Below are 22849 nucleotides of genomic sequence, written 5' to 3'. Positions count from 1 at the left end.
GGATCGAATCCCCGGGCTGACAAGGTAAACAAATATCTGTCGTTCTGCCCCTGAACAAGACAGTTAACCCACCGTTCCCCGGTAGGCCGTCATTGTAAATAAGAATTTGTTCTTAACTGACTTGCCTAGTTAAATAAAAAATGATAGGCCTACTATCTACACTCCCCTCCCGGTGCGCATCATTCCAACAACCAATAGAGAGGCAGGCTGTTGGGAGCCTTGGAAGTAGTGGCTGCTGCGAGGGCAAGGCAAAAAGTAGGCTAGTACAGGCAAAAACTTTTACGGAGGTATGGAGAAGTTTAGGTCCCGTAAAAATATTTTACATGTTCATAGTGTCAAAGGAATACGGTCGAGGAATTGGATTTAAGGACTAACCTCTGACTAAACCGTACAACATTGTCCTTGGGTTGTAACTTTTACTATATTGGATTTTCTCGCGCTTTTATCAAAAACTTGGGGAGGACTTCAGTGTGGCTAAAATGTCCGCATCTATGCAGCCTCTCAACGCTGCGATGTATGCGGTCGTTTTCTTACTGTTTTCCCGAATAGAACTTATACTTGGATATGATGAAAACACAAGGACGTGTCCGTCTCCATGCACATGTTTTGGAGACCTGTTGGACTGCAGTCGGTTGAAAAGGCGTGGAATTCCTGAAAATCTTCCCGAATGGACCGTACAATTGTAAGTCAATTTAGAGAGCTTTTGTTGACTTGCCATTTTATCTTCACTACTCGTATCTACGAACAGCTATCCTAATTACTTTTCACACCTATGTTTGAAATTAGTAATTTGATAGATGCAGGTTTTAACATAGTTACAACAAGTGTATTAATGGAATACTCGAATAGATAAATTACATATATGCAGAGAATTGCGTGATTTGTTACATTGTTGCCAACTTTGTTACGTTGTTGCTTACTGACGATTCGAAGAGAATGAAACCTTTTGAAAACAAAGATTATTTCCCTTCACATCGACAAGAAAGGGAAATCAGTCCTAAATCCTTACTTTTTATTCCCAAAGATTGGTTTGCTGTTTAGAAAGTATTTCGCAATGACAGGCCACACCATTTCCCAAGCATTTCGTTTTTTTGTAATTCAGCAGACGCTGTAATCCAGAGCGATTTGATACATTTTTGTACTTTTCCCCCGTGGGACTCGATCCCACAACCCCGGCGTTGCAAGCGCCATGTTCTACCAACTGAGTCATAGAGATATTTACTGAATAAAGTTGTTTGTCACATTTAGAATGATATTATTGTTTTCTTTATATTGATTTATGGTGATTTCAAATTCTGAAAGATCTAGTGATATATTGGGTCATTTTACCCCATTGTTTACCATTCCTTAGCAGCATTTGGTGTTATTTCAGATATAGAAAAATACTCTAAACATCAAGGAAATAGGGATTTTGCACTCGAACTACACTGTAATTTAAATCAAACGTATTTCTTGCAATGTCACACTGCCTACAATTCTTCCATGTGAATACCTATAGGATATGTGAGCCATACTCCTCGGAACAAGAGGGAAGCTCAGTCTTGTAAATAATAAAGCAGGCCATTTTAGAAGAAGATATAACACTAATGACCTTTGTACATCAATGTCCCATTATCAGTCTTTCTACACTAGTGAATCATTAGTTGGCCTACCTACTGCATGGAGTTTTTTTATTAGGATTTTTCCAATCACCCATTAGGCCCAACAAGACATGCCAACATCAGTAGGCTAGTGAGTTGGTAGTACTGTTTGAGTTTGTTGTTAGTGCAGTGAGGTACAATCATTTGCCAGCATTATATAGTTAATGGAAAACTTTCAACAGGCTTTTGGGATTTTGGAGCTATCACAATTTCCATGAACGAAGAGCCTAAAATGCCATCATAAACAATTGATTACAATTCATTTTGACAACTTGTTGAACCTGAAGAGGTTGGTCAACTGTTTTTTCAGCATGTAAATATCAGGTGACATCATGATAAGGAGCTAATGCAGAATACAGATGTCCATTACAAGAGGCCCCAGATGAGACCAACTGCTGAATGACAATTGTTTTCCTTTTGTTTATGAGGTGATACCATGATTGTGCCTTTCCATATTCTGTGAGCTCAGTAGCTCTTCAGGCCCCAGGGCTATTAAGACAATAAATACATAATGTCAAATGAAGTCATAGGCACTCCAGGCCAATCTCCCATGGTAACGCCTCAAATAGTTGTTTAACATGTATTAATAAGCAGATGTTCATAGGTCTGCCTGCCTGGCTTCCATTCAGACTGCACCATGTTGATGTATCCTCACTACTAGCTTGTGTTTTTTCTAGTTCATATTTCACAACACAGCTAGGCTAGTTAGTCCCCTGTTAGAATGTTTTTTTGGGCATTTACAAAATGTGTGCTGCCTGCTCTGGACATTTTACGTTGCCAGAAAACACAGGCACAGCCTCTTAACCAAGGCAAGCCGACCAAAAAGGGAGAAAAAAAGTTCCACGTGGGGGGGAAATTCTTTGCACTCCGGCATGCTAATTTACGAGTGTCTCTCCAGCACATCTTAAACTGCCCGGCCCTTTGTTTTCCAGCACCCCATTATTTCTGCTGAATTAGCATCTCCAGAGCCACCGATGGTACTGATTAAGGAGCCACTGTTGGATTAGTTCATACAAACTCTCTGAAAGAGAGCGAAAGCGAGGGAAGGGAGTGATGGATGGAGGGAGTGAATGTGGGAGGGAGAAGCATTTAGTTTGAGCTTCAGATTTCTCAGTGAGTGAGTGAGGGGTACAGATTTTACAATTCAAATCTAGACAAGTTTTAATTTTCCCAAGTTTTTTAGGGTTTATAGCCTGTAATGTAGCATAATATGCATTTGAGGAGGTAAGCACTCTCAGGAGACTCACTCAACATTGCTGTATTACCAGACCATCCCATCCACAGCCAGTTCTCACCTCACTAAAAGCAGATGTGATTAACTATTAGAATAACTTGGCATTATAAAATAACTTTAAGTTTTCACAGATTTACATGAGCGAGACGGGCTTCAGTGTCTACTGAAAAAATCCAAGTTAAAGTGTGATATCAAGCCCTTATGTTATGGCACTTCAGAGATAAGGAGAGAAAGCGCTCTGGATTATAACGCGAGAGCTTTAGCTGGTGGGAAAGGGTATGCCTTTTATCAGCTTGGAAGTCAATGACCTATTTTCCCTTGTGAATCTGTATTAGTCCAAGTGCTTTATAACCACATCAAAGAACCAGCAGGTCTACCTTATCTCATTACTAAGAGGATAGATAGCTTGGTTTCATTCACTCGTCAGACACGGATAAATGTGTGGCGCACATTTTCAAGTCTAATAGACACAGGCCAAAGCCTATATAGCTATACTGATTTAATCTGGTCCACTTCTGGACCTGGATTTCTGAAGGAAGTGTAAGTGTCAGAAACCCTCAGGGTTTATTTGTACATTTTTGATACTACACATCTCCACTTCTCCCATATGGCCCGATTAGTGGAACAAAAACATACAGCTGTGTGTTGGGAAGGGAAAAAAGTTTCAGAGAGAGAAGTAAAACTCTTGTTGAAGAGTTGAAGAAACTGTTTGCTGAAGAATAAAACCAGGGCCAGATCTAGAACATGGCTTAGAAACTCGCTTTCCCGGCATTGTGAATAGATTACCAGTTGTTAGGTTAATTCCCTCCCTCCTCTCAGCTCCAGTTGATGGATTCCAGATGGGGGGCAAGCCAAAAAAAGGGTCTGGCACCACAATGTTGATCGTGCAAAGCAGCGTCAATAACTCCACAGCTTTATAACACTGGGCCAGGCAGGCTTCTCTAGGCATGTTTTCCACCCCCTCTTAAAAAGGGGGAAAAAATTGAATCTCTCCCTTCCGTAACTTAGCTGGTTGTCTGTTTTGGCTTGGTGATTCAAGAGCGGATTGGATGCATGAGCTTGTCTGGCTGGATTTTCTCTCAATGTTTAAAAAAAGGCTGCTATGCCAAAACTAGGCCTATAGCTGGTTAGCGTTACTTTTTTTGCATACAGTGGTTTGTTTTGAAAATGACTCAGTTGCTTTCCGACATTACTTCAGTTGGAGCTGTATAGGCTAGGCTCACTCAGACAAGTTATGTCTCCTGTTTAAAAACAGAAAGGCCAGTGTATGATTGGTTGTGAAGTGAACGGCCCTCCATGTTGTGTAACTTTCCTCTAACAAACGTCTTTCTTCACAGGGACCTGAGCCATAATAAATTGCAGTCGCTCGACAGCACTGTGTTTAGGAAACTGCGGCACCTAAGTGAGATGTAAGTATACTCTGTGTTCTGTACTTCCTAGAGTAAACAACGTCAGTCACAAACACTCTCCCTCCACCGCCCCTTCACACCACATGTGACAAACAACCTTTGTGCCTGTGTGTTTACAGAAAGCTAAACAACAATGAATTCGAGAAGGTACCTGATTTGGGCCCTCATGCGGCAAACATCACCACCCTCATTCTGTAAGTATTACTTTTGAAACAACACCCCCCCCCCCCCCCCCCCCACCAACCCACCCATCAGAGTTGTCAGTGCTAGTTAACAGTGTGGAGCTGCTAAGCCCTGCTCCTTCCTCCTTGGTGGAACCCCTTTTGGCTGAGTTGGTTCCCAGACTGGGTTGTCCCAGGCATGGCGGCCAGTTTGAGACAAGTCAGTCACATGTCTGAAAATGAATGTCATAGTTAAAAATGGAATCGCCAGAGGCGGTTCCAGTGTTTCCATAAGTGCTGATTCAGGATCATTAAGATTAGAGTTTTCTGTCTGTCCATCTCATTTCCGTTGTAGATAGTCTGTATGAATAGTGTGGTATTTCATCCATCTGGAGGTTGAGCGTTTGTATACACTCCTAGTAGGATGGCCCCAGAACATGATGGAGCAATGTGGAGCTTTCATGTGTTTTCAAAGACAAATAGACCCATCAGTGTCAGAGGTTTCAAAGGCATTGATTTCAAACTTTTCCCCCGGCACAATGTCTCACAAAATCAATGGATAGGACGTTTTTCCCCCACAAGAATGCATCCATCTCCAAAACTAGAAGAGGCATATTCCTCATCAAGCCTGAACTTGACAAGCAGTAACACCAGAGAAAGAAGCCTAAGGGGTTTCAGACGTCGGCTATTAGTCAATTTGTCTTCAGACTTTTAGGTGTATAGCCTATAGGCCACAGATGCGGCTGGCGGTATTACCTGGAACTAAAGCAAAATACAGTGCACCAGGGTATGTTTGATTTCCAGTAGGTCTGATGAATTATTTAACTTGTAAACATCGGTCAGACAACATTCAGAGGTTTTAGGAGTTGTACAATAGTATTCCCCTCTACTCTCAATTCTCCACTCAAGATGCATATTTGGTTGATGTTGCTTGTTGAGACATATCATATATGAATAGGAGAACAATTCCAATAGATTGCACCATTGAATATTCCAAAGTATGTCAGCCAGCCTAGTTGTCATCCTCAATGTGCATTTGGGAATGATCAATTCATACTGTCTTACCACAAAGTGTGTTCATTTGTGTCTGTGAGTACGTGCATAGTATTCCCAGTTGCACTGCTTAGTGTCTACTCGGCAACTAAAATCTCAGAGGGGGGATTTAAATACAAAATCCCTCTCCCCACTCTTTCTTTTTGTTGCTGGTATTGGCATCATTGATGGAGAATGTGTGTGTGGTATTTCATATTGGAAAAGGAACAGAGTTTTGAGAAGCCATCAGATTACTTCTTTTTCTGACTGGCGCCTGTAATGAGAAGCAGGGCTGCTGCGTTAGCATCTGACCCAAATGGCTAATAACACGGTTAACACATCATCACGACTTTGTTCCTGTACATTGTCAGGTTGCAGTAGGACCGCATCAACTACAGTGCTATAACTGATACATAACACACAACGTCTGTCTGAAGGGAAACATGGTTGAACGATGAGAGAAAGAGCTATATTGTTGGTTTCGTACAGTGTTTCCAAACCCTGATCCTCGAGTACCCCGTAACAGTACACATTTTTGTTGTAGCCCTGTACAAACACACCTGGTTCTTGCTAATTGAGGGCTTGATGATTAGTTGACCAGTTGAATCAGGTGTGCTTGTCCAGAATTACAATATAAATGTGTACTGTTGGGGGTACTTGAGGACCAGGGTTGGGAAGCACTGGTTTAGTAGATTTTAGGTTATTGCAGTATTGAGTTACAAAGTTACAATGTTTGTTGCCAAAAGCTTTGTAAGCAAGACATCCAGGTATATCTGTCAGCTTAGTTACCCACAGAGCTAACACTTTATAAGAAAGAATGAATTGGTAGATAAGCAGAATATTAAGCTCTTTCCAGTTCCAACTCAGTTACCTTTTCCATACACAGAGATTCCATCAAACAGTCTTCTCCAAATACCTAATCAGCCCTGGAATCACCAGATAATTTGTAGAGCCCACCAAACTCAACGAGAGGTGGTTTCACAACAGTCTGGTTAAAGCCCCCATCCCCTACCATAAATTCCTGGGAAATTGTTCAATTAATTAAGATGATCACGACTCAATTACTACCAGCTGCAGGGTTATTGCCGTTTGTTTTTACTCTGGGCTGTGGGGTCAAGGAAGTTGACGAGAGCTGCCGCTATGTCTGCCTGGCTGTTTGAATAAGTGGCATTCGATACCCCAGGGCTTTTTTCCCCTTACTCCCCTCCCAGGCCAGAGAAATGAAGGAATGGGAAGAAAATCTCCAGTATGTGCGAATGGAAGGAAAAAATCAGACTGTACTAAATAGAGAAAAAAAGGGGGGTTCAGGATTAGGAAGCCTCCGTTGTTGATTCAATATCATTGCGTTATTAAAAAGTGGAGTGTTGCTGCCTTTGGGGTAACTTGTTTGCGTATGTGTGTATCTGTTTGACAGCTGCTTCTGCTGTTTAGCTATAATTTATGTGGATTTTTTTATTCTTTAATTCAAAAAGGAACATTTCTGTTGCAGCGTCACCTGTCTATAATCGTCTCACACTGTGGTCTTGTTGATGTAGGTCATATTTCTTCAGATAAACAAATTCAGAGTGTGAAGGCAACACAGTCCAAAAATATGGAGTAGATTTGCTCGAAAACTGCCAAATTAGACACAAGTGTAAATCAAATTGAGATGTGCTGCTGTGTGGTCTTATTTTTTGAATGTTTGCTTTTTTTTGACTGATATCAATACAATTCCTTAGAGTACACTTAATGAGTTTAGCAGCACAATTCAGCTGAACTAGGATCAGCTTACCATTAATGTAGGGTACACCGCCTTCTATTCAAATAGTTATTAAGTTGTCTACTATACCCAAAGGCTTGGAGTTTCCTCAAGTTGGGACACATGCATGTGCTGCCTGCTTCATTCCATGAATAAACAAAGCACAGTTTGATAGATGCTTTAAATTCCCCTAGTCGTACATTTCAATGTGTGTTAAAATGAGAAGTTAAAACCTGAAGAGACCCAAACAAGAATGACAGGCAGGTCTTGAAACTATAAACATAACGGTGCATAGTAACCTTATTTGCGAGAAAATTGGTTAAACAAATTTGAAGTGTGTGCCGTCCAAATGGACAATGCCCCGCTTGTTTGTCCGTGGAGTTGGCCAGACAGGTGGAGATCAACAGATAAGCACATGGAACTCTCCGGTACACAGCGTTTAGGTTGGCCTTTCAAAAGCTCTCATTAGATCTCTGGGCAGATGTAGGGGAGTAGAGAAAGATGGAGAAAAACTGTTTTGTTGAATGGACCGTAGCCAAGTTCTCCTTCACGTCTCTCCCTGTAGGCCTCAACTGCACAGTCTCAGTTGATATCACAGCCCTCATCTGCCACAATGTTTAAGGTTAGAGTTGGTTGGGTGTTGAGATGCTGTGGTATGTTGTACTTACAGGTTAATACAACCGGGTTCAATGAATTGCTCAGTGGTCTCTGAGATTCAAGCAAGTGAAGCCATAACAGCTCCTGTAGGTCCTCACCTAGCCTATCTCTCTGTCTATCTGGAGAGGGCTGGCCTCTGCTGTGTGTAGTCCATGTTTTGCCAGATGGTCTTGACCACATCCTTCAAAATAGGGGTCCTCATGAGGGCTATAAAAGGCGTTGACTTGTGTGGTCTCTGATTTGGACACATGTCAGTTGAAGGCATTCAGTTGTACAACTGACTAGGTATCCTCCTTTCCCTTTCTTTGTACTTCCCATGACATTACGTTGTTATGGATTCTTATGCTCCATATGGGTCATGTCAAGTTTTCAAAGCCATATGAGAGGCTCATTTGTAGCAGCACACTGGGTTCAAGTGGGAAGTGTGTCAGAGAGTAAGCATTAACAACATCAGCTTGGGACACCATGTTGTATTTGGGGCTCCTCCGGTGGAGGGGCTGCTCATTCTCCAGAACTTAGCTGAGGGTTAGCATCACATGCAGCTAAACTGAATCCTTGAATGTATCTGGCCCATTTGCACTCAAGCTAAAAAGGTTTGTTCATATATGAGTTGTCTGGTCGTGGAGTCAAGGCTTCAGGGTGATGCTCCACAGCTGGCCAGATGTTTACTGTGGGGGGAAGGGAGAGGGTGTTGGGGTACAAAGACCAGGGACTCATCATCATCATCATCACCACCACATCACACCTCCCTCCAGCTGACAGGCCCCAGGGTCAGTCCGTCTTTTGTAGAGGAACATGGACTGAGCAGCCAGCGTTGACAGTTGCTTTCCAACTGCCCCCTCCTCTCAAAATATATTGAAGTCCGGGGCTCCACAAAACTGGAAATACAGGTTCTTTCTTTTTTTCTCTCGCAGCCCCTCTTCTCCTCTTCTCTCAGCGACCAGTCAGGGGAACATGTAAACCCAGGCCCAGGTGGTGTGTGCCCCTTTTGTTTGGGACCACAGAGGCCGTGGTGCGTGGAAAGTCCTTTGCAAATCTGCACACAAAAGGCTGTCTTGTACCCTTTCTACTGCGGGTGGTGTGCTGCACTGCACCTAGCTCAGCCTGTGGCAGTTGCCTAAATTGTGTTATTATAAAAATAAAAAAATGAAATAAAAACATTTTTAGGCAGTGACTGAGTGTTTAAAATGAAAAAAGGGGATTGGGTTTCAGCCTCCCAGAACCTACCCTCTACCCCCACCCTCAGCCCCACACTCTTACAGTCGGTTGGCATAGAACCAAGCTTTGAGTCTTGGCCTTGCCGGAGGCTAGGCAGAGGGACGTGCTGTGGCAGGTTCTACCCCTACGTGCCCCAGACACCCCATCAGCCTCTCCTCCCTGGGCCTCTATCCATATATCCTCCTGGTACTGCCTTTGTTCCAGGTTGGACTGACTGACAGACACACTCGTCTGTTTTCCTCTGTATGTTTTGGTGGTAAGGCTGCCAAGGGGTGTTACTGTCTCAATGTGGGGAGCCTAGTCATAAGAGAGGTATGGATGGCAGATTTAGGGAAATGTGTGGAAAATGACTGCTCTGTCCAAGTCAACGATCCCACTTTCTTTAGGCTTTATAATGTACTGAGAAGCTACGTTGCCACTGTGCTCAATTTCTCGCTTGATTGTATCTTCAGTGCTTTTTTAGTCTCGCATTGGCCAGGCGTACAGCGGAGCTGAGCCAGTTTTAGACTTTGTGTCTGGTTCAGTGTGTTCGTTTCATTGTTGTTTTCTTATTGGCAGCTTCTTGTAGGGTACTAGTGTTCACATAAACCAGTACTTCTCAGCCATGTCAATGTTCATCCATTTCTCCAAAGGGCTGTATGTTGACGTGTGTATTGCATGCATGCACAGTATAGGGAAAACGCTAACATTCACTTTGGTCAGTATCAGGAAAATGCACAAAAAATGTGTATCATAAAGAAGATAAAATTAAGAACTGATGCGTTAATACAAGTTATACATTTTGGGGGGCGGGGGGGTTGTTGTTATGTTAGCCTTGCAATTAATACTGAAATGGGGCCTGCAGTCTGGTGTATTAGAGGGAATTCCTACTCTTTTCCCTCACTCTCCCTTTCCCTCGCTCTCTCTTTCTCTACCCGTCGAGGCCCATACACAAAGACTGCTCTGTACAGGCACTGTTTATAACTAAGCAGTCCCTGCACTGCAATTTAGGAGGCGTGCAGCTCAGGAAATTGCCAGCCTCTGCTGAGGCATGCTTTCACTGAGGGAATGGTATTCATCAGCCAAGTAATTGGCAGGTTATTTTTTTAAATACCTTGTTAGTAATTACCTTATAAACAAAATAACACAGCACTAAACCAAACGGCTGTTTTGACCTTTTGAGATGAGGAGTGACATTGGTTAGCCCAACTATTGCCCCGGCCTCCCCCCTTTCCTAGACAACCAGGGAACTGTGTTATTTTTCATGGTTCAGGGAGAGACTCAATGTTCTAGGAGAAATGTCTAATATTAACATAATAATAATGGGAAAACAGGGGTAGCGCGGGTCAAGGGGAACGCTCGGGCGAAGTTGGTCATTTTTTTAATACCACCCGCTAATTGACTGCTCTGAGTGTTTGTATGTCTGGAAACGTTAGACTGGTGACCTGCGTTGTTAAAATACACAGTATTTTCTATCGTTCATTGGAGCCGTTCTATCTGTGTTTTCAGAGCAAACAACAGGATCACGCAGATCTCTCTGGAGCAGCTGAGGCCCCTGCAAGGCCTGGAGACCCTGGACCTCAGCAATAACAGCATAGTGGATATCAAGGCTGACTCCTTCCCTGCGCTGCCTCTCAAGAACCTGTGAGTCCGTCCGTTTGGACCTTTTTAACTAAAATGCATGCTTAAACTCCGTCCAAGAATACTATATAAGTGTTTGGATCAAATAGTACAATTTTAGTGGAAGTACAACAATGTTTGGTCGTTTTTCCTCTTTGGAATTAATTATGTGATCAATATCTCATGATGTATTTTCTTCTCCTCTAGTATCATGAACAACAATCGTATTTCCACCCTGGAAACGGGCTGTTTTGTCAACCTGTCCAGCACTCTGCAGGTCCTCAGGCTCAACCGCAACCGCCTCTCAACCATCCCTGCCAAGATCTTCCAGCTCCCCAAACTCCAGCACCTGTAAGTGACAATTGCACTTTGAGCGCTGTTGGGGTTGACCACAAACTATACTATGACTGCTTTTTGAACGGTTGTGTAACAGTCCACAACTTTTGACTACTCTTTGATGTTTCTCTGACTGCTCTGTGAACTTCCTGAAAACGCATTGTTACTGCACTCATTGACAGTGTGTTGACATCTTCAACCCCTCTTTGACCACTCTTCCAATAGTCATTGACATCTTCTTGGCTTCTCTTGGATGAATTAGATTCCGTTTCAGATGAATTAGATACCATTTTCAACTCACTTCTTGAGTTGAGTGAACTCTTAATCATTCCCTGCATATATGATGCTGCGGTTCTCTTACGGTCTGGTTGTGGTCCAACCTGCAGGGAGCTGAACAGGAATCGGGTGCGCAGGGTGGAAGGCCTGACGTTCCACGGTCTGCACGCGCTGCGTTCGCTGAAGATCCAGAGGAACGGTATCAGCCGCCTGATGGATGGAGCCTTCTGGGGCCTCAGTAACATGGAGGTCCTGTAAGTAACTGTCCTCTGTGACAAGAAAATGTGTATTTTTTACTAGTGTACATTGGTGGATTTTACAGCATATGTCTGGGTGCAAGGGTCTGCATACTATCTTTGGGTACATATTTGTAGCCATATGTCTAGACAACGATAGTTGACTATAGCCTATACAGTGTGGTATCAGTCCAGGCTAACATACGTCTTCATCTCTGTCTGTGTGCCTATATGTCTATATGTTGATGACTGACCTCTGTTTGTATGTCTCTGTGTGTCCCTGCAGGCAGCTGGACTACAACAACCTGACGGAGGTGAGTAAGGGCTGGCTGTACGGCCTGCTGACTCTGCAGCAGCTCCACCTGGGCCACAACGCCATCAGCCGGATCCGGCCCGACGCCTGGGAGTTCTGCCAGAAACTCAGCGAGCTGTGAGTGACCCTTTTTTCTTCTTCTTCTCCCTCCCTCTCTTTTTCCCTCTCGCTTTCTCTCCTACTCACACTGTGAACTCCCAACACCTCTCTCTTTCTCAATCTCTCCCTTGCTCTCGCTCACCTTCCTCACAGTCTCCAACTCTCCACTCCCCCCCTCTCTTCCTCCACCCCTAGTGCTCAGTGCCAACACCAATGCAGGGCTCCTGACAAAGTATTACTCCCCCACTTCACCCCCGCCACTATAGCCCCCTTCCTTTAATACCTCGCCACGTCTATAGGGGAGAAAGGGGGGAGAGGAGGGGGGGATTTCACAACCAGAGTGTCTGCAGCGACATATTGTTTCCTTTGTTGTTGATGTTGTTTATGGCACTGGCCAATTACTAAGTCCGCCATGTTTTGTTGGTTTCTGAAAGGGGAGTTGTTTTTTTCCCCATTTCTCTTATCAAGTGAACCTGAGAGTTAACCAAATTGGCAGTTGACTGATCTTTTTTCGCCCACTCTTTAGCCTTCTTCCTGGTTTGTTCGTTTTTTCGTCTGATGCTTGCGTTTGAGGATTTCTAGTACAAAGTTAATACTTTTTATACTGTCTGCATACGGTTAAACAAAGTAGACCAGCGGTGCAAGGTACAATATAACTTTCAAAACGTAGTTTAAAATAGTCTATAACCAAAAGTTTTTTTACTGGATATGCCTTGATAATAATTAGATAATATGTTTTAGTAGTGGTTATTAATGCTTATTACAAAGTACTTATTGGTAATTCACAGACTTATCTGGCTAGATTTGGTGCACGTTCCTAGTGATCTGAGGCCAGTTTATCCTCTACCTCAACTGTTTATTTCTACACCCCTTCCATTTGCCCTGGGTCTATGAACAGTGTGATGCTGATGCTCCTTCTCTCTCCACCCGACAGGGACATCTCGTCCAACCACTTGACAAGACTGGAGGAGTCCAGCTTTGTGGGCCTCAGCCTGCTTGACGAACTCCACATCGGGAACAACCGTGTGAGCTTCATCGCAGACGGAGCCTTCCGAGGACTCTCCCACCTACAGATGCTGTAAGTTTAAATAAGGGCGGCCAAACTCAATTTCAGTGAATTACTTGTATAATGGTGCCGAAGCATTAAATAATTAATTTCAACGTCCCACTGGCAGTGAGTGTATTAGCCAAATCAAATCAAATTTTATTTGTCACATACACATGGTTAGCAGATGCGAGTGTAGCGAAATGCTTGTGCTTCTAGTTCCGACAATGCAGTAATAACCAACGAGTAATCTAACCTAACAATTCCACAACTACTACCTTATACACACAAGTGTAAAGGGATAAAGAATATGTACATAAAGATATATGAATGAGTGATGGTACAGAACGGCATAGGCAAGATGCAGTAGGTGGTATCGAGTACAGTATATACATATGAGATGAGTAATGCAGGGTATGTAAACATAAAAGTGCATAGTTTAAAGTGGCTAGTGATACATGTATTACAAAAAGATGGCAAGATGCAGTAGATGATATAGAGTACAGTATATACATTATATTAAGTGGCATTGTTTAAAGTGATTAGTGATACATTTTTGATCAATTTCCATCAATTTCCATTATTAAAGTGAGCTGGAGTTGAGTCAGTATGTTGACAGCAGCCACTCAATGTTAGTGGTGGCTGTTTAACAGTCTGATGGCCTTGAGATAGAAGCTGTTTTTCAGTCTCTCGGTCCCTGCTTTGATGCACCTGTACTGACCTTGCCTTCTGGATGATAGCGGGGTGAACAGGCAGTGGCTCGGGTGGTTGTTGTCCTTGATGATCTTTATGGCCTTCCTGTGACATCGGTCGGGTGGTGTAGGTGTCCTGGAGGGCAGGTAGTTTGCCCCCAGTGATGCGTTGTGCAGACCTCACTACCCTCTGGAGAGCCTTACGGTTGTGGGCGGAGCAGTTGCCGTACCAGGCGGTGATACAGCCCGACAGGATGCTCTCGATTGTGCATCTGTAGAAGTTTGTGAGTGTTTTGGTGGCAACCTGAATTTCTTCAGCCTCCTGAGGTTGAAGAGGGGCTGCTGCGCCTTCTTCACCACACTGTCTGTGTGGGTGGACCAATTCAGTTTGTCTGTGATGTGTATGCCGAGGAACTTAAAACTTACTACCCTCTCCACTACTGTTCCGTCGATGTGGATAGGGGGGTGCTTCCTCTGCTGTTTCCTGACGTCCACAATCATCTCCTTTGTTTTGTTGACGTTGAGTGTGAGGTTATTTTCCTGACACCACACTCCGAGGGCCCTCACCTCCTCCCTGTAGGCCGTCTCGTTGTTGTTGGTAATCAAGCCTACCACTGTAGTGTCGTCCGCAAACTTGATGATTGAGTTGGAGGCGTGCATGGCCACGCAGTCGTGGGTGAACAGGGAGTACAGGAGAGGGCTCAGAACGCACCGTTGTGGGGCCCCAGTGTTGAGGATCAGCGGGGTGGAGATGTTGTTTCCTACCCTCACCACCTGGGGGCAGCTCGTCAGGAAGTCCAGTATCCAGTTGCACAGGGCGGGGTCGAGACCCAGGGTCTTGAGCTTAATGATGAGTTTGGAGGGTACTATGGTGTTAAATACTGAGCTATAGTCGATGAACAGCCTTCTCACATAGGTATTCCTCTTGTCCAGATGGGTTAGGGCAGTGTGCAGTGTGGTTGCGATTGCGTCGTCTGTGGACCTATTGGGGCGGTAAGCAAATTGGAGTGGGTCTAGAGTGTCAGGTAGGGTGGAGGTGATATGGTCCTTGACTAGTCTCTCAAAGCACTTCATGATGACGGAAGTGAGTGCTACGGGGTGGTAGTCATTTAGCTCAGTTACCTTAGCTTTCTTGGGAACAGCAACAATGGTGGCCCTCTTGAAGCATGTGGGAACAGCAGACTGGGATAAGGATTGATTGAATATGTCTGTAAACACACCAGCCAGCTGGTCTGCCATGGTTAATATCACTAATCCTGGTTCTTAGTTTCCCCTGAAGTTGTTTGAGAAGCCTCAAGGCTCATGAGAGTTTAGGGATGAACTTGATTTAAACTCGTCAGTGACATGGTTATAACAGTCATCAGTCTACACTTTTTTAAATATATATTTCACCCCTTTTGGTAGTTACAGTCTTGTCCCATTGCTGCAACTCCCGTACGGACTCGGGAGAGGTGAAGGTCGAGAGCCATGTATCCTCCGAAACATGACCCCGCCAAGCCACACTGCTTCTTGACACACTGCTCGCTTAAGCCAGCCGCACCAATGTGTTGGAGGAAACACCGTACAGCTGGCGACCGAAAGCAGCATACATGCGCCCGGCCCGAAACAAGGAGGCGCTAGAGCACAATGGGACAAGGACATCCTGGCCGGCCAAACCTTCACGTCGCTGGGCCAATTGTGCGCTGCCTCATGGGTCTCCCGTTCGCGGCCGGGTTGCGACACAGCCTGGGATCAAACCCGGGTCTGTAGTGATGCCTCACCTTAGACTGCTACTCCACTCGGGAGGCCTCATCAGCCTACACTTTATCATTGTTTTGTGTTCTATAAGAGAAGCTCTATCTCACATCTATGAGAGTACATTAGCAGCTAGCTAACTTCTCAGATGCTGCCTACTTGTTGGATTTCGCTCCCTGTCCCTCTACACACTCATCGAGGCGTGAGTGGAAATATTCTGCCTTGTTTGTTTTCGGTATGTGAAATAGCTGAACGTACTGCCTGTGGTTTCCCCCCACACATAAAAACCTCAACAAGCCAGCAGAGTGAGACTGAGTCCACCGCTCCATCCCCCCATCTCCAGACCGGCTCCATAACATTGCCCCTTGTCCCTCTCTTAAATGGAACCAAATGTTAACTGTGCGTGAAAGGTCAGCAGAGGGCAGGTGTGTAGGTAGGTGGACGGGGAGTTGGGGTGGCTTAGAGGGCTTTACCCCCCATCCCCTCTCCACAACCCACTCCTCTACCCCCTCCACCACCCCTCAACCCCAATCATTTGTAACCAGGCATGCAGAGGAGGAAACTAGCTGTTTGAAAGTATTTAAAGAGACTTGAGAGAGACGGAGCGGGGGAAGGGCGAAGACGTCCAGCAAATCTCTAACAGACATGATGTACTGCTGTGTGCACATGACATTCAGTTAGTTTGAAAGATATTTCAGATTTTTAAAACCCTTTGATATTTAGTTTATTTTTTTAAATTCCCCAGCCATTAAACTCATTACCAAAAACGTATAATTTTTCACTAAATTTAGTAGCACTGACGTGTAGGTTTGAGTTCCTCCCTGTTAAACACGTTGCGTTGCAAATTAAGCAGTATTATGCTGCGAGACACGGAGAAACCATCGCAAAAATGTTTCAAAAAACAAAGTTAACGAGAAACATCCTCCAGTGATGGGACCACTTTGAATACAAATGTAAAGCCTTTGACTTCTTTCTCGTCCTTCAGACGAAACGCAAAGCCGCACCAAGGTTTGTTAAGACTATAATAAGTGCAGTGTTTTCTGGGTGTGGATTTTTACAATGTGGTTTGTTTTTGTTTCTCTGGAAATAGAGATCTGCAGAACAACGAAATCTCCTGGACCATTGAAGACATGAATGGACCATTTTCTGCTCTGGACAAACTGAGGAAACTGTGAGTAAGCTTGACTTTACCATGGCGTTGTCCTCTAATCTGTTGGTTTTTAGGAGATAGATTAGAAACTATTAAATGGACCATGGGAACGGATTTTAACTGGAAGTATTTGCTTCTTTTCATAAAATAAATTACTGTATTTGAATGAAAACTCAAATATACTTTTCTCAGGTTCCTTCAAGGAAATCAAATCCGCTCGGTGACCAAGAAATCGTTCTCTGGCTTGGACACACTGGAGCACCTGTGAGTTGACCTTCAAATCAATATCATCATACGTCTGTCTCAACTGTCCTAAAGCTGTTAACTAAATATGGGAGAATTCATAACCATGAGAAACAACGCCTGTTAGTGAGAACCACACAAGCTTATTGTCTCTGCTTCTTGTCCATACTTTGATGAAAAACAGAGCTGTCTGGTATTCACCACCTCCATATGTGGAGAGACTATTGATCACTAACTGCTTAGGCATGGCGAGAGGAGTGTGTGTGTGTGCGTGTGCGCCTGTGTGTTCATGCTCATGTGTGCAGCTTTCTGTGTACAAGTGTGTGTGTATGTGTACATCTGTGTGTGTATTTCTATCTGTGAAACAGCTGCATTTGATTGTAATTAACTTTTTTTCCCAGTCGTGTCTGAGCTCAAAGGAGATGAAGTCGGGCCCCTCTTGATTAACAAAGCACGGTGCTGCCCAGATTTCTATTGTTCTCAAGACCTTTTCTTCCCTCTCTCTCTCTGATTATTGAAGTTTTTACCAGTCTTCCTCCAGATAGGCCTAGACGGAGGGGAAAGTTTGCCATCTTTGTGTGTGCATTCCCATAGTTCTGATCCATCCGTTCTCCCCCCCCCTCCTCAGAGATTTGAGTAACAATGCGATCATGTCAGTCCAAGGGAATGCCTTTGTGCAGATGAAGAAGCTTGAGGAACTGTAAGTATCTCTGGGTTCAGTCACACTGTATTTATATTCTGCAATGCCAATAGACCAGAGTCACTGTTCTGGACTAACTGCGGAAAGGAAAGAATCTTTCATAGACAATTACTTCAAAAGCACCTATACTGATAAAAGTGATTATCTTAAAATGGAACGACTATAATTGCTCAAGTATTATGGATCATGTTTGTGCTGGGTCTCTCTTGTGATTCCTGGCTCTAATGCAGTACCCCTTCCCCAGGCACCTGAACACATCCAGCCTGCTGTGTGACTGCCAGCTCAAGTGGTTTCCTCTGTGGGTGGCAGAGCAGACCTTCCTGCCCTACGTGAACGCCAGCTGTGCCCATCCCCTGATGCTGAAGGGCAGGAGCGTTTTCACCGTCAGACAGGAGGACTTTGTGTGTGGTGAGTGTGACTGACACACACACACACACACACACACACACACACACACACACACACACACACACACACACACACACACACACACACACACACACACACACACACACACACACACACACACACACACACACACACACACACACACACACAAGCCTCTTAATGTAGCCCTTGTTAAAAACAACCATTTAGCCGTGACAGGTTTTCCATTTTATGAACTGACCCAGATTGTTCCATATTTTCCTTCAACTCATGGACACTCTGATGGAGCCAGCATTGTAATGGGACCATGTGGAAACTCAGTGAGTTAACAGCTTGGACGGGTGGAGTCAGAGAGAGCAGGGAGAAAATAAATATTTGTTGAGGAATTTCTGGGATCAGTTTCTTTAAGTAATGACTACTATTAGAGCTGAGGTGCTTTGCCTTCTGAGCTTCCAACATTTCTCCAGTCAGGTAGTTTGAATCTTGGCGGATAAAATAGTATAATTTCCATATTTAAGCTGTTTGTCGACCATCACGGTTTAAACAAAAACTGGTTAGCTTCAAAATGAATGTCAATTTGAGTTTAGCCCCATTCACATTAAATGGAAACTAATGTTTTTCCCCTCTTGTCTTCCAACCAGACGACTTCCCCAAACCTCAGATCACGGTGCAACCTGAGACCCAGTCGGCCATCAAAAGCACCAACGTCACCTTCGTGTGCTCGGCGGCTAGCTCCAGCGACTCACCCATGACCTTTGCCTGGAAGAAGGACAATGAGGTCCTGAATGACGCTGAAATCCACAACCAGGCACACCTCAGAGCCCAAGGGGGAGGCCAAGGCCGTGAAACAGAGGTTACAGAGTACACCACCACACTGCAGCTACGCAGTGTAGAGTTCACCAGCGAGGGGAAGTACCAGTGTGTCATCTCAAACCACTTTGGTTCCTCCTACTCCACCAAGGCCAAGCTCACTGTCAACAGTAAGTTAAATAACCTACTGGTATTGATTTCACTGGTTATTTCAAGAGTTTTGTCTTTCTTAGTATAACTCTCAGCGTGATAAACTATGACGAACCAGTGCACAAGTACACTGCAAATATCAACTTGGAGTGCCCTACGAACATATAAGGAATCTCATTATGACTGACATTGCAAAACCTTGTAACTTTGATGTTGCTCTTGAAGTGGTGCTGCCGTTAGATGTCAAATAAAATGTCCATCCCTTTTGTCCCTCCAGTGCTTCCGTCCTTCACCAAGATGCCCATGGACCTGAGTATCCGGGCCGGTGCCATGGCCAGACTGGAGTGTGCTGCCGTGGGTCACCCGTCTCCGCAGATCGCCTGGCAGAAAGACGGAGGCACGGACTTCCCCGCTGCCCGGGAGCGCCGTATGCACGTGATGCCTGAGGACGATGTGTTCTTCATCGTGAATGTGAAGACAGAGGACATCGGGTTGTACAGCTGCACCGCCCAGAACACAGCCGGAGCCATATCAGCTAACGCTACGCTAACTGTCCTAGGTGAGAATTATTCTTTCTATTTTCACCAGCTGTCAAAGATCTTTGCATTTATATGTGGGCGCCGCTTCATTTTGACACAGATCAATTTTATTTTATGGTATTCCATGAGTGTTTTCCCCCACAAATCGACATATAAATCAGGCGTTTTGAGACTGTAAGGCAGCTAACACTCCCCCTTACCACATTCTCCTCCAGAAACGCCCTCCTTCCTGCGCCCTCTCATGGACCGCACAGTGGCCAAAGGGGAGACTGCAGTCCTCCAGTGCATCGCCGGCGGCAGCCCTTCCCCCAGGCTCAACTGGACCAAAGACGACAGCCCCCTTGTGGTCACAGAGCGCCACTTCTTCGCCGCCGGCAACCAACTGCTCATAATCGTGGACGCAGCGGAGGGCGATGCAGGGAAGTACACGTGCAAGATGTCCAACACGCTGGGCACCCAGCGGGGCAACGTGCGCCTAGCCGTACTGCCCAACCCTAACTGTGACGTGGGGGTGGGCGCCTCGGGAGGCGTAGGCTCAGACGGCTGGACCACGATGGGCATCGTCATCATCGCAGTGGTGTGCTGCGTGGTGGGCACCTCGCTGGTCTGGGTGGTCATCATCTACCATACGCGTCGGCGCAACGAGGACTGCAGTGTCACCAACACAGGTGATGAGAGGGTGCCATTTTGTCAGCACGGGATTGGTTTTGAGGAGTTCAGTACTTGCATACCCATGTTGCCTCCTCCTTCAAACAGAAAATAACATTTTTGGAGGAGCTTGAGTTTTGGGCTCCAGCTCCACATACTTTGGTTGGCATGTTGTTAAAACAACACCTTTTACGAATGCTTTGAAATGAATCAGTGACAGACCATTGCCGTGAACACATTATTATAATTATTGTATTTCTCTATGAAAACATTTTTGAGACTTTTCCCTCTCTGGTGTTTTCCCTGCAGACGAGACCAACCTGCCTGCAGACATCCCCAGCTACCTGTCCTCTCAGGGCACGCTGGCCGACAGACAAGATGGCTATGTCCCCTCAGAGAGTGGCAGTGGCAACCACCAGTTCATGGCTTCCTCCATGAGTGGATTCTACATGCAGCCTAAAGACATGAATGGTAGAAGAGGAGCTCTTTCATTGGAAATGCATGGAGACTTTTTATGTTATGAATATATGCATCAGTCAATTGTATTCTGAGCATTTTTCTGTGTGTATTGTTTCACCTGAATACATATTGGAATAGTGTAAGTAATTTGAGGCAAGTATCAATGTGTTACTAATGTGTCATGTGACTCGTACAGGTCTGTGTCAGCTGGACACAGGAAGTGAAGTGGACATGGAGGCGGCCATAGATCCCCTGCTCTGCCATTACCAAGGACCCATCAGCTCTCTCCTCAGGAGAGGCAACATGTACACCGGAGAACCCTCAGAGGCTTTCACAGGTTGGTGCAACAGATATATATATATTTTTTTAAATATTGTAGCATAAGAAGTATTTTTCCCTAAATTAAACAATATCATCATGTGTTGCTGTCATACTGATCTGATTTCCCATGGCTCACTGTATGCCCCCCCCCCCCCCCCTACAGGCTGTGCTATGGACCAGCGGCCCATCTGCATAGATTCCTACAGTGGCAGCCTGACCAGCTCCAAGAGGAGAGACTACTATCCGTGTGGCGGGGCCCTCCAGGACCCCTTTGACCACGGGAGCCCCAGTGTGCTGATGCAGATGCCCAATAGCAGCAGCTTCCACGGGCCACACAACCTACTGGGCGAGGGCTCCCCCTCCATGGACGAGGGAGATGGAAGCGAGTACGGCCGACCTCGGGAGACAAGGCTCTCCTCCTCCAATACTTTCATGGGTATGTCTGAGGACATTTCTAAGTATGGATTTGGGTCAAGTCAAGCACATTTTAAATCCACTCAGAAATGTAATTCACTCAATTAGTAAGTGATTTATTGAATATTCATTTTCTTGACGACTAGCACAACATGTGAATGTCTCAGGCCTTACCCTGTATCTCCCTCCGTCTTTCCCTCTCGCAGGAACGTTTGGGAAAGCCCCCTGGAGGCCTGAACAGGAATTCTATCCCGGATTTGGACCACCGCCACTGGCCCTGCACAACAGCATGATGCTACACGAGAATCCCTACGCAGCCCTGGACACAGACTCGGACCGCGAGGAAGACAAGAACAGCGTCCAGTCAAAGAATTCTACATCGGATTCGGAAAAGAGCGGCAATAATATCTATGAACAACCATATGATCTCAACAGGACTGCTACTAGTCAGCAAGGTCGAGCGAGCACATAGCTGAATATGTGCGTTCAAACAAACTGACATTCCTTTGAGTTTTTCTTCACAATGAGGATGACCAAAAAAAATACTACCTCAGTGAATGGACACTTTCTCAATGATGGACACTGCAAATGTGCAACGCTTGAATGTAAAAGGATAATGCATTGTGCCTACAAAATGCAGAAAAATTATATGAGGAGATATTAACAGTGAGGACTGTTCTTTTTTTAAGAAAGAAAAATGGGAAACATCTTCAATTGAAGATAGATATTGAATATATATACGTTTTTATACAAAGTTTATTATATTTTGTAAATTAAGTGTAAAAGTAGAATCCATTATTTTTGCTGTACTTTTTCCTGTAAATGAGTATTTTGTGTTGTGCGACCGACCATGCCTGTTCAGTTATTCTAGCTTTTTTTTTGCTTTGAGTTAAGCACCCCTTTGCACATACCTATACATAATAAAACATCATAACATGTGCTGCTACGTACATTAAAAGTACTGTGACTCTTTCCAATCTTTAAATGGCTGTACCATGCACAGACACTACTGTTCTGTAATGGAGGACAAAGAGAGTAGAGGTATAAGAGAGTATTGCTGAAGCCCTGCCTGGAATGAAAAGGGGGGGTTGATGTGGCTTTTCCGAGCCGAACCACAGACCGCCAAGAACGGCTTGCGCCTGCCATGAGGCCCCCCACCATGCTGTCCAAATAGAATCCAACAAATGTACGCTGGGAAAGTGTGTGTGCGTGTACGTTTGGCATTTGTCTGTGTGTGTGGGAAGTTCAGGGCTAGCTTCTTCAGTCTTTGGCTCAGTGTAGACTCAGTACCCTGGAGACAATCGATGGAAGGCCAAATTAGGGCAGACATGTCAAGGAAAGGAACAGTCACATGAGGTCTCTGGAACTGTTGGAGCTGGCCGTCTGGTCTGGTCATGCTCTCTCCCAACCAGCCAGTCACAGGGTTCCCCTCTCCCCTCTTTGGGCCTTCGTCTCTGGGAAGGAGGGTGGGGGTTTCTGCTCTTGCTGTATCCAGCATATGGAAGCTTTTCACCAGATGAGTCACTCCCCAAGTCTGTCCCCTTCTGGTTTTTCACATCTTGGGTTTGTTTTTTCAGGCCTCTCCTTTTCAACGTGGAGGAAAAAGGTG

At 44.9% G+C, this 22849-nt stretch overlaps 1 protein-coding gene across 1 annotated transcript; it reads left to right on the top strand.

Moving 5' to 3' along the window:
- Window positions 1-221: 221 nt before the first annotated feature.
- On the top strand, window positions 222-22201 carry LOC129864989 (leucine-rich repeats and immunoglobulin-like domains protein 3). Its single transcript, XM_055937366.1, has 19 exons — window positions 222-682; window positions 4212-4283; window positions 4403-4477; window positions 10578-10712; window positions 10896-11039; window positions 11411-11554; window positions 11823-11966; window positions 12883-13026; window positions 16510-16590; window positions 16762-16833; window positions 17441-17512; window positions 17757-17920; window positions 18541-18879; window positions 19137-19418; window positions 19614-20066; window positions 20356-20517; window positions 20702-20842; window positions 20990-21262; window positions 21447-22201. Exons 1-19 carry the CDS (start codon window positions 480-482, stop codon window positions 21710-21712), a joined length of 3366 nt encoding a protein of 1121 aa, XP_055793341.1. The 5' UTR covers window positions 222-479; the 3' UTR covers window positions 21713-22201.
- The last annotated feature ends 648 nt before the right edge of the window (window positions 22202-22849 follow it).

Source organism: Salvelinus fontinalis, chromosome 11 (genome assembly GCF_029448725.1).
Source record: "Salvelinus fontinalis isolate EN_2023a chromosome 11, ASM2944872v1, whole genome shotgun sequence".
NCBI lineage: Eukaryota > Metazoa > Chordata > Actinopteri > Salmoniformes > Salmonidae > Salvelinus > Salvelinus fontinalis.
This window is presented reverse-complemented; position numbering and strand designations above follow the sequence as displayed.

Coding starts and splice junctions, on each gene's coding strand:
- LOC129864989 (XM_055937366.1), top strand. CDS start 480: ATGTCCGCATCTATGCAGCCTCTCAACGCTGCGATGTATGCGGTCGTT. Junction 4,478..10,577: donor AACATCACCACCCTCATTCT/GTAAGTATTACT, acceptor CTGTGTTTTCAG/AGCAAACAACAGGATCACGC. Junction 20,067..20,355: donor CTGCAGTGTCACCAACACAG/GTGATGAGAGGG, acceptor TTTTCCCTGCAG/ACGAGACCAACCTGCCTGCA.